The sequence below is a fragment of the Sinohyriopsis cumingii genome, unplaced genomic scaffold (assembly GCF_028554795.1).
Source record: "Sinohyriopsis cumingii isolate HCF-2022 unplaced genomic scaffold, ASM2855479v2 utg004857l, whole genome shotgun sequence".
Classification (NCBI taxonomy): domain Eukaryota; kingdom Metazoa; phylum Mollusca; class Bivalvia; order Unionida; family Unionidae; genus Sinohyriopsis; species Sinohyriopsis cumingii.
Genome location: NW_028316834.1, coordinates 1 through 12,021, shown reverse-complemented (window position 1 = coordinate 12,021; position 12,021 = coordinate 1). Strand labels below are relative to the sequence as shown.

The following is a 12,021-nucleotide window of genomic DNA, read 5'->3' as shown; positions in this document are numbered from 1 at the left end:
GTTACTGTATATGTGAAAATATCTGCAACAGTACAAGATAAGTCGGTACGTGATATTGGTGGCACAAAACTGGGATCAGCATGTCTCTGATTATTCATCAACATTACCATTCTACCCCACCCACTTTAAGTTCCCATTATGATAAACAAATATGATGCAGACGCATGCACCTTTAGGACTATTAAAGCCATTTACATCAAGAGAACGGACAATAAATAGACCATAAGGTTAATAAGGGATATTAATGTAATCAATACATTCCCATAATCCAACAGTGGAATTGCAGCATATTTATTGAACTAATATATTTCAATAAAAATAACTTACAAGTTATAGAAATATATATGGATCTATTTACAGGAGAATAAACTTTAGGCATGAATATGTGAAAGAAAACAATTTTTCCTAGTATAATATGTTTTTTATTTTTTATCCGAAAATACTTACCCAATCATAATACCTTAGGAAAACTATCACTACATTGCAAATCTAGCCATCCCAGATACTTCTTTCAGCTCAAGGGAGCTAACAGTTGTCTGCCGACCTATTTGTTGGTCGGGCAGAATGTTCTCTCCTTACATTAAAACTTGGCGGCAACGTGAAAGGATATGTTAGTCATTACTGGAGCGGAAGGCATGCTCACTGGGGATGTAACTGCCTGGAGGCTGGGATATTTATCTGTATTAAGAACGGGTAAGTAGTTTCGAAGAAACGCATTTTACATTGAAAGTTTTGTTTTCTTCTTCAAATAAATTAACTAATCACACTACCTTAGAAGGCTAAGTTATAGGTGGAAGGAGTTACATCCCCTTAACCCGGAGATAAAATCTCCGATCCCTAAGGTATGAGAGACAGCTTCTAGGTAGCCCCACTGGAGGGGACTCAATATGTTGGGGCGCGGCTTCAAAAGGGAAAAGGTATCCCGGAAATTCAGAGGAAATCGACTTGGAAAAGTAATGTTGAACTGATGATATATGTCCTAACAAATCAAAATGGAACTTTGGGATGAAAAATCTCGGAGACAAAAGTTAGAGAATGTGGACTCCGGTGTCCGTCCCACAGCACGAGTGACGTCGGTTAGAGAATAGTTCCAATCAAATGTAAGGCTTGTCGCAACTGCCCTAACCTCACAAGCTGAGATGCTTAAAAAGTTAATTTGAGTGGGATTATTTCCCAGTACGCTGAGAGAATACCGAACTTAATCCAGAATGAGATAGCCTGAGTTGATATATCGTTTTGTCCTGATTTAAGAGGTAGAAAACTTGTGATCTCCGTCGACGAACCAGCTTCGTTCGATTAAGGTACCACTTCAAAGATATGACGGGGTCTTGTAAATGGCCTCCAGTTGATGTGTCCAGGTGAGAAAAGGGTTTGATGACAGATTTCCGGTTACCCGTGGAAGGGAGACGGTTCTTGGCAAAGGGAATGCCGTCACAAGAATGACTGACCCATCTTGTCGGAATTGCAGGTAATTAGGGTCTGCAGACAGGGCATGTAATTCATTAATTATGCCTGCCGTTGCTAAGGCCATGAGGGAGAAGGTCTTGTAGGAAAGGTGCGCCAGAGATGCCCGTGCAACTGGTTCAAAAGGAGCCTTGTTCAGCCAGGTTAATATCCAAGATAGGTTCTACTTAGAGTAGAGGGCTAACGTTTCAGGCCGTGTATACTCAAAGTGGCAAGTAGATTGGATTAGTCAAGCTTTTGTCCGATAAATTCATGCCCATGATGACGAAAGGTGTCAGCTATCGTGGAAAGGTATCCTTTGATCGTACTCGGAGCTAATTTTCTCTCTTCGAAGAGCCAGAGGAGGAAATTAGCTATCTGCGGTATCCATGACTGGAGAAGTAAAATATTTTCGTTTGTGCACCACTGGGTGAAAATGTGGCATTTGACTTCATACATTTTAGACGTCATTCCACGACTGGTTCTGAGAATTATTTAAGTCTGTGGGCCTTTTTGATATGATCCAGTTTCAGGTTAAGGAGCTCCGGGCAGGGACGAAACAACTGTCATCGTGGTTGTTTGAGTAGATAAGATTCGAATCAACCGTGGAGTTCTGATCCAGGATTGACGAGGTCACTGATCCACGACTTCTCTCATCGGAGTGGTGCGATGGGTGTGAGGCTACAAGCTGATTTTCTTGCTTTCTGTATCACCTGGAATCAGATTGCTTCGAGGTAGCTGTACGAGTTCAGAATGGTTTATCCAATCCAACGATAGGGAGTCCATTCCCAAAACTGTTGGGTCTGGTACTGGAGAGACAAAAAATGGAGTCTTGCATTCCTTATTGTCGCAAAAAGGCCCACCAACGGTCGATCTCATCGGGGAAAGATCAGCGTGATAACCAATGGATGGAAATACCATTCCTTCTGTAGTAGTCGATTGTTCCGCGACGAAGGGCCAATCAGTTGAGGAGTTCCGGGATATGGTGAACTTGTGTGGCTAGTTGATGACAACGCCACTTCAAAAAGTCCCACACCATGACGCAAAGGTCTGAGGAATTGGATCCTCCTTGTTGTTGATGATAAATCACCATTCTAGGTTTGAGTTCCTCGTTGTTTAAGATAAGTCACATACCATGACGCAGAATTCTGGGGACTGGAATCCTTGTTTTTGATGATAAATCATCCTGGTAGGATTGAGTTCCTCTTCGTTGTTTAAGATAAGTCCCACCCCATGACACAAAGGTCCCTAAATGATGGTGGTGGACTGGCTCCCCAGCATGTGGAACTTGCATCGGCACAGACAGCAATTTCAAGCGGGTGGACGCGTTAATGCATACCCGCTATGAGCCACGTTAGGTTGCTATCGAGTTGCACCGATGGTACCTCAGTTTGGTGCAGATGTTGTGAGGACGTTCCAGTGGGCAACATGGAGGATTACACTCGTGCAGACAAAACATCTGTAATACAGTAAACGGCGACATAGGACCATCATGTGCGGGGCCGCGTTGAGCGATCCTATGAGAATAGAATACCTCGAAAGTAATACGCACAATGAGTCGTTTCAATGCCTCATCCTAAGGAACACAAAATATGATGCCTGTATATTTAAGTCCACACCTAGGTGAACGATTCGCTGAGATCCTACTAGGTAGGATTTTTCCTTGTTTATGAGAAGTCCAGATTATTAACAAGGGCTACAGCTAACTCGCTGATGTTGGTGAAGGATGTTGTCCAGGTAACCTGAGTTTGCCACGATAGAAATGTACCGGACTTGCGCCATTACTCGATTCGTCAGACGAAGGAAGACCCAAGGGCTGAAGTTGAGACTCCATTAGGGTGCCTTGAATTGATATACGCTGCTGTAAGATAATCGCAGGAATGTCATGGAAACCTTATGAATAGAGACATTAAGATATGGGACTTTTGAACTCTGAGTGATGGCAAAGTCTCCCTCATGAATATTGTTCAAAATACGCTGTGGGGTTCCGGTGGGAACCGAAGGGCGTGGATAAATGGATTGTGGGTGCTTCGGCCTGTGACCAGACACGAAGTCGTTTGCCGTTGGGACCAAGAAAAATGAGTGGAACGAACGGTATAATCATCTCGATGGTACATCCGCATGATATTCGACTTGTGGAACTTCGATAGGACGGCTTTCAGAGGTTCGTGTCCTATGAATGACCCTTGGTTCTTTTTGTTCATTCCTCGTACTATCCCTGTATCGACGCTGTTCTTGCGGAGGGAGGGAAACGTGTCTCCTTGATGGCTCGCTAACGTACTAATCCATCGGGACGCTAAACAGAGGGCAGAGGTGAAAGGCAGTGTTCTTAGCTTGAGACTGACCCCCATGCATGCCCTGAAGTGTTCTGAGTGGAAGAAAATTTATATTCGTCGATTGGAAGATAGCTCGCGAACAAAATGTCAAGAACGAAATAACGGTAACGATATTTTCCACTAAATCCGAAGTGTAAACAGTGGCCATCCGATCCACAAGCACAGAGTGTGGTATCTCATCTCCACCGCTCCGGTGTCCTAGTGGTTACAGCGTACGCCTCGGATGCGGTAGGTCGTAGGTTCGATCCCCAAAAGAGTCATACCAGAGACTTACAAAAATCGTAATAATGCTAATAGTGGTGCTCAGCATTAATAGGTTATTGTTAGGAATGATCGGGTGTCAGGATAAAGTAACTGGTCGGACATCATGCTACATGTCTGCGTTATGATGCCCCAGTGGTAGCCATCACTATAAACTGTCACTGCAGACATCGTAGCGATATGACTGAAAAATTAAAGCTACGTTAAAATTCCAAATCACACACACACACGCGCGCGCGTGTCATCCACAACGTGGCGAGATCACTGTCAATGCTGGCGTTCTAAATGAATAGCTGGTAGAGTGCAAATGCGAGAACCAGCAACGAACTGATGATTAAGGCGGGACAGACAGTTATTAACTCCCACACTACGAACATAACTAAAGTCAGAACCGTCTGTTCGTCGAAAGATCAAAATATGCTGCAGCGCTTGTGCAGGGGGCGGAAAAACGTTCTCAGTGGAAGTTCGGAAGGCAGAATCTTCCCGCGCCCTCGTGTAGGGTAGAATCGACGGCGGTACTGATAGAGCAATCAACATCATCTTGGTTGTGTGGAGTAGGCCTAACGCAAAAGTCGGATTCGAAGTACTGGAAGCCTAAGCGCTTATTGTTTCAGTCCGTAATGTCGATGTTTGGACTTGGTGATCCATAATATAGGGCCTAGGCCTGTCGAACGCAAATTCGTCATCAGAGTGAGGGAGATATCATTTGGATCATCAGTTGGGACGGGTTATAGTATTATGATCTATGTAACCTGTCCGTATGTCTGCTGAAAGAGAGGGAACGTGACTGTTTGTTGTTGTTGTTATTGTAGGGTTTAACGCCATATTTCAGCACACGATATGCTATACACGGCGGCCAGTATTAATGATGGAGGGAGAACCCGGGAAATCTCCTGAAACAATCACCGACTCTCGAGAAGCTACTGGCAAGCTTTCTCACGTACCCACATTGGCCGAATCCGAGTCTCAAACCCACGCAGAACGAGGTCAGATGGCAATAATCCATAACGGAGACCGCTTTAAACCACTCGACCACTCGGAGCCCCGACTACTTGTGAGAATGGGATCACTACTTGTGATCCCATTCTGTAAGGGGTATCAAGTCGGACCCCGAGGAGGCATGGTTGGGTGAATTTTAAAGATAATAACGAGCCCAGTGCTGGTGACTTGGATGCCAGAGCTGTTTCTCAGCGTGTCAATGTCCGGCACTTCGTGGTTAAATAGTAAGCTGAATTATCTCCCTTGTTCCCATAAAGGTTCACACAGCGGAAGAAATCAGCATGCAGACTGGTGACGCCTTTGGTCTGAGTTATATGTTGTTTGCACTTTGCCCATCATTCTAATCTGTAAGACAAAATGGAGCAAAATGGATAAAGCCGTAGCCCTGCACCTGTCTTGAACGCAATGTACGTACCGAGCTAATTCATTAAAAGGGTGACCCAGAAATTAACAAGTTAAATAAGGTACAGAATTATATGGGTAAACAATAATGAAAATTTACATGTTTACAAACCTGTGTGCGTGCACATGAGATGTTTGCATACCGTGTAGGCGCAGAGCTACAGATTGACGGTTATAAGTATAGCGCGAACTGACTGCAGTCGTTTAGGCTCCACGTGAAAGTACCTAAATGTGTCACGATGACAAAGTGTGGCAACTTATAAAGGCAAAACTTTGTCCTGATAGAAGGAGAAGAAAAGCTGAAAATATAGATGGAGTATAGTTACCTATGAAGTGAAAACCTCCTCAAGCTTGTTGTTGTAGGGTTTAACGCCATTTTTCAGCACAAGATAGGCTATATATAGCGCCAGTATAATTTCTGGAAAAAGAATCTGGTAAAACCCCGGGAAGAGCCACCGACCCGGGAGAAGCTACTGGCGAGCTTTCTCACGTACCCACGTTAGCCGAGCCTGAGACTCGAACCCACGCAGACAGATGAGATGGCAGTGATCCGGAACAGTAAGCGCTTTAGACCACTCGGCGTCCCTCCTCCAACTTGTAGTGGCATATCTTCCACGTAGCGTCTGACTTTTACGAGGTCTCTCGGGATGACAGCGTACTTCTTGGCAGACGCAGAGGTAATAATTAAGATATCCTTACACGTTGGCGCCAAGTCTTATATTTAAGCGGATATCACTCTGCCTGACCACAATAGGTTGGCAGACAATATTTAGCTCCCCTGAGCTAAATGTAGTATCTGGGAGGGCTGGATTTGCGAGGTAGTGATAGTTCTCCTAACGTATTATGGGTGGGTAATTTATTCGAATTGGAAATATGTGCATTGGAATTTACCTGCTGATTAAAACAATATAATCTAACAGTGGATTTGCAGTGTACATGTTGGTTTGATAAATTCCAATATACATAACCAAAAACAATTGCAATGCAGACCACTCTGGTGGCCTAGTGGTTAGAGCGTCCGCCTCGGATGCGTGAGTTCGCGGGTTCGAACCCTGGCCCAGTCACACAAAACACTTATTTTAAAAAATGGTACAAACAGCTGCCTCACTAGGCACTCAGCATTAAGAGGATAGTATTAGGACTGGTTAGCCTGGTGTCCTGATAATGTGTCTGGGTGGGACATCATGCTGCATGTCTGCTGCATGATGTCCCAGTGCTAGACATCACTTTAGACTGCCGCACTGCAGACATCGTAGCGATATGACTGATTTGTTTTTAAAGCTACGTTAAAAATCTATATCACAAAAAAATTACAATGACGAAATTGACACATAAACACAGCCTGAATTATAGCATGTTTATTAGGAAATCTTGAGAACTGCATTTTAAGATTCAAGTTTTGACTCTTTTCGCTGTAATTGTCAGAGTTAGTGCATTAATTTTGCATTTCCTTTCTCCAGGTTTTCATCCGTTAGTCCTTGGTGCATCAATAGTTCTCTGACAATCCATAGAAACAAAGTGTTTTGCGTCACTATCAATATGGCATCTGAAACGTTTTAACGCAGTAAAAAGGAAATAATTCATATCAAAATTGCTTAAATCAAAGCTGGTTTTGCATTTATTGTTTTAAAACAACTACTTGTCACAATTTTGGTGTATACAAAGATATATAAAAAAAATCAATGTTGTTGTTGGAGCATATTTTGGTGTTATTAACAACAACACACTTCAAAGGTTTTTTTTTCTGCAGCATGTATCTTTATCTGTTGCTTATCTTACAAGACTTTTCTCTTAAAAAAAAGCGAGTGATAGTGAAATTTCGAATTTTAACATAGTTTTAACAATTTTCAGACATAACATTATGATGTCTGCTGTGTGACAGTCTATAGTGATGTCTAGCACTAGTCATAATGCTGTAGACATTCTGTCACCAGGCCGACCAGTCCTAACACTAACCTCCTAATGCTGAGCATCTAGAGAGGCAGCTGTCAGTACAATTTTTAACAGCCTTTGGTATGTCTTGGCCATGGGTTCAAACCTGTGATCCCTGCATCCAAGGCAGATGCTCTAACCACTAGGCCACCTTAACGTAAGTAACAGAAAAGAGTAAAAATAACAAGCTTTTAAAATTCAACAGATAATATATTTACATGGAATAAAAAGCTAAAGTACAACAAATAAAAAATTACAGGATTGCAAATTAAATCCCAAATAATGCTAGAATTACAGGCACACCTCAAGATAACAACTATTCTGAATAAACTTGAATGGAAATCCAAATTAAACCAAATGCTGAATGTGCCTATATTGGCCAGTATTGTGGTATTGTATCAACATTCTTTTGTTGAATTACAACAACAAAAATCCAAGTTTCAATTCCCAGTGAATGTCTCTGTCCAAAAATCTTACTTTTTTATGAGCAGTCTGTATTTCCAGAGAAAACTCACTTAAATTGAACAATTTAAGAAATAAATTCCAGCCCAAATTAACTACTCAACAACAACCATAATACAATTCTGCTAGACCTTAAAACAAGAATGAATAATTTTCCCAGTAACAAGATTAATAGAATCTTTGTTGAGGTTTGGACGGACACAAGGAAGTCCCTGTCAAGGGGCTATATTATTTGTTTCCCCTTGGGGCAAGTGGGGAGACAAAATAATGTAACCCTGCAACTGGGATTACCGTACCATGGTACTAAACACCATTAGATTATTGTTCTCACCCAATTTTGTCTGACTGAATTAAAATAACCCTGCATCCTTGCAAATCAGTTAGCATATTTAAAACACAGCATCAATTAGGGAATATTAATATTCTCACTCTTTACAGCGGTCATCAGGTTTTGGCCAATTGGATGAAAATCCTAACAATTATCTAAGAAGACTCTAGCTTTATATAAGCTGCTCTTAGAAATGGAAAACAAAATCAAGAAAAAGTTATAACTGTAGTGTGCTGAAAGTATTTTGCAATGAGCATCTCAAGCCATGTGCATTTGTGTATATCCAATAATGTGCATTAAGATGAATATGTTAATGAGGGCAATGGGGTGACCTGTTGATCCTAAGTACACAAGTTCTACGCATGAGAAAATAGAAATATAAAATCATTGGATATTATTACTGTATAATGTATTACCACATTTCAGTGGTGGATGTCATATGCAGTTGATGACATAAAATAAATTATTTTATATAGTTAAGTTTTAACTTTCACCAGTTCTAATTTGCAAAATGTTTTATGGTAGGGTACAGTATGATACTGTGCAGAACAATGTGCCTACTGGGTACAGCTATCATGAAGTGTATACTGACATCAGGAAATTTCTAATTTCAAGCCTTTCTTGAAAATTTATATTTTCTGTCCTAGAAAGATGGCAAGTGTTGCTAACTAGTGAAATGATAAGCTACATGGAAATATCTTAGTTGAACAGTGTGTGGACTGATGAATGAACCCCTACTGTTGCTAAGTGCATGAGTTTTATTGGTAATACCATTATTATATTTGATTCAACTGGGGCTGACTTTGGGTGTTCAAAAAGTGAGAAGAAACCAGTTTGACGTAACACACTTCTGTTTTTTGCTTGATTTGATATAGCACTTGAGAGAGATTAGTTATGTGTGGCTGGTGATGTGTATTGCCTGTGTGTCTGGAGCTCTGTTGAAGTTGTATGTGTGTGTGTGTGTACATGTTTTGCATGGTGGTATCCAAGTTGGTTGGAGAGATTTTAATTTGCTTTTTGTTATGTATCTGTTGATGTTGGCTTTTATAACAAACACATTAGACAAAGCGGAAGGGCCCTGAGTGGCTGAGTGGTCTAAAGCGCTCTCCATTACGGATCACTAACGGTCAGTTACTACAATTATAATAAAAAACATGAACAATGTCAGGTACACCTGGGGAATCCCAATAACTTACACCCAGACCCAAATAAACATGTTTAACTCTATTAATAATAATCCTAATATTAAAGCCATACATATACAGGATATTTTACTTATGTATTAATATAAATTAAATATATATCACACTTAAATTGACCACAAACTTCACAATTAAAATGGTTTTCCTCCAATATGGATTTTCACTGCTTCAAAAGTTCATCCCTTGGTCTAGACACTGCACAACATTAAAATGGTATTCTTCAGTGTGTAAGCCAGTCTTCACGTACATTTTCAAATTACCATCCTGATTTAACATTTGCCACAAACTTAACACTTGATCACTAGTACATGTACCAGGTATGTGGCTATTCAAGGTGAAGCAATTCATTCCTTCCATACCCAAGTCATTCCATACTATACATCTTTATGTGTTTTTCAAAGTACCATCCTGATCGAACATTTGTCGGAATCCTGACACCTGAATGGCTCACCTCTGGTATGTACTGTCATGTGGTATCCAAGGCACCACCCAAGCAAAACACTGTATTGTCTACTTCACATTTGAATGGTTTTATTCCAATGTGTATCTTAATTTGCTTTTTCAAACTGCCTCCATGACCAAATATTTTATTACAATACCCATATTTTAATGGGGTTTTTCTTCAGTATGCTGCCTCATGTGGGTCTTCAAGACACTGCTCTGGCTGAACATTTTATTACAAACTTTACATTTGAATGGTTTTTCTCCAGTATGCATGACCATGTGCACTTTCAAATTACTGCTGTGAGTGAACATTTTATTACAAATTACACATTTGAATGTTTTTTCTCCCGTGTGCATCCTCATGTGGCTCTTTAAATGAGAACTCGAACTAAACATTTTATTACAAACTTCACATTTGAACGGTTTCTCGCCAGTATGAATTATCATGTGGGTCTTCAATTCGCTGCTCTGGCTGAACATTTTATTACAAACTTCACAACTGAATGGTTTTTCTCCAGTATGAATGGTCATGTGCCTTTTCAAATTACTGTTGTAACAGAACATTTTATCACAAATTTCACATGTGAATGGTTTTTCTCCCGTGTGCTTTCTCATGTGGGTTTTCAAATCACCACAACGGATGAACATTTTATCACAAACTTTACATTTGAAGGGTTTTTCTCCAGTGTGTATCATCATGTGCGGCCGTAGACTGTAGGACTGACTAAACATTTTATCACAGACATCGCATTTGTATGGTTTTTCTCCAGTGTGTTTTCTGGTATGCCTTTTCAAATCACTATTAGTTCTGAAGAGTCTATGACAAATTACACATTTGAATGTTTTTTCTTCCGTGTGCATCCTCATGTGGCTCTTTAAATTAGAACTCGTACTAAACAGATTATTACAAACTTCACATTTGAACGGTTTCTCGCCAGTATGAATTATCATGTGAATCTTCAATTCGCTGCTCTCGCTGAACATTTTATTACAAACTTCACAATTGAATGGTTTTTCTCCAGTATGAATGGTCATGTGCCTTTTCAAATTACTGTTGTAAGAGAATATTTTATCACAAATTTCACATGTGAATGGTTTTTCTCCCGTGTGCCTTCTCATGTGGCGCTTTAACTCAAAATTCTTACTAAACAGTTTATTACAAACTTGACATTTGAATGGTTTCTCCCCAGTATGAATTCTCATCTGGGTTTTCAAATCACCACTACGGATGAACATTTTATCACAAACTTTACATTTGAATGGTTTTTCTCCAGAGTCGATCCTCGTATGCCTTTTTAAACCAGCACCATTACTGAATATTTTATCACAAAATTCGCATTTGAATGGTTTTTCTCCCGTAGACTTCATGTTCATCCTGACTTTTAACGCACTGACTTAAAGGTCACCGGCCGTACTCCAACATTTTCCTATTTATATCAGATCTGCATTACATGATTAAAAATAGTTATACTTGCACACAAAAAAACCCAAAAAAAATTATCAAGGGTAAAGAATAAATAATATTTTAATTACTCGAAATAGAAGTATACATCGCTGTTACTTCCCCTTAGTTACGATTTCCCAAATATAGTCGACGCAACCGGAAATGACGTAGATATATCTACAAGACGAAGTACATGCTTCTTGTCGTCGACAAATAAAACACCATAAACTATGGATAGGGAATATTTTAGATGAAACAAATGAAAACTAAATTTACTGTTCAGCCTTATATTGGTATGCGTGCATGACACACTAGATTGTGCCGCTTTCAGAAATGTTCCATTGTTTCAATTTATTTTGAAAATTCCCGCTAATACAGGTTAAAAGAATCAATGCTGGCTTCTCTGTGTCGGCAGACTTTTAAAAAAAAAGATGAAAGCAATCGGCACACTTAAAATATCCAAAGAAACCAACTTTGCTTCCTTTTGTCGGCAGACTTCAGAAGAAAAAATCGACACACTAAAAAGATACCAACGCCAATTTTCCGCGGTTGGTTTGCATTGTAATAAAATAATCTGTGTATGTTATATCCTGTCGGTAAGTTTAAACAATGATTTTATTGCTCCATGCCAGTTGTGTTTATCACACAGGATTCTATTTGTTTGCCATATGTAATAATAATTGATGTTTGCAGAGCAAATATTATACACAATAATAACTTGCTTTAATAATACTTTTTAACCCATGCTAGCAAAAAGATTATCATTTG

At 40.0% G+C, this 12,021-nt stretch overlaps 1 protein-coding gene across 1 annotated transcript; it reads right to left on the bottom strand.

The window, feature by feature from the left end:
• Positions 1-275: 275 nt before the first annotated feature.
• LOC149769087 (uncharacterized) lies at positions 276-11,264 on the bottom strand. The gene has a single exon (XM_089949972.1). The coding sequence runs from the start codon at positions 11,181-11,183 to the stop codon at positions 9,972-9,974; it is 1,212 nt and encodes a 403-aa protein (XP_089806098.1). The 5' UTR covers positions 11,184-11,264; the 3' UTR covers positions 276-9,971.
• Positions 11,265-12,021: the final 757 nt, after the last annotated feature.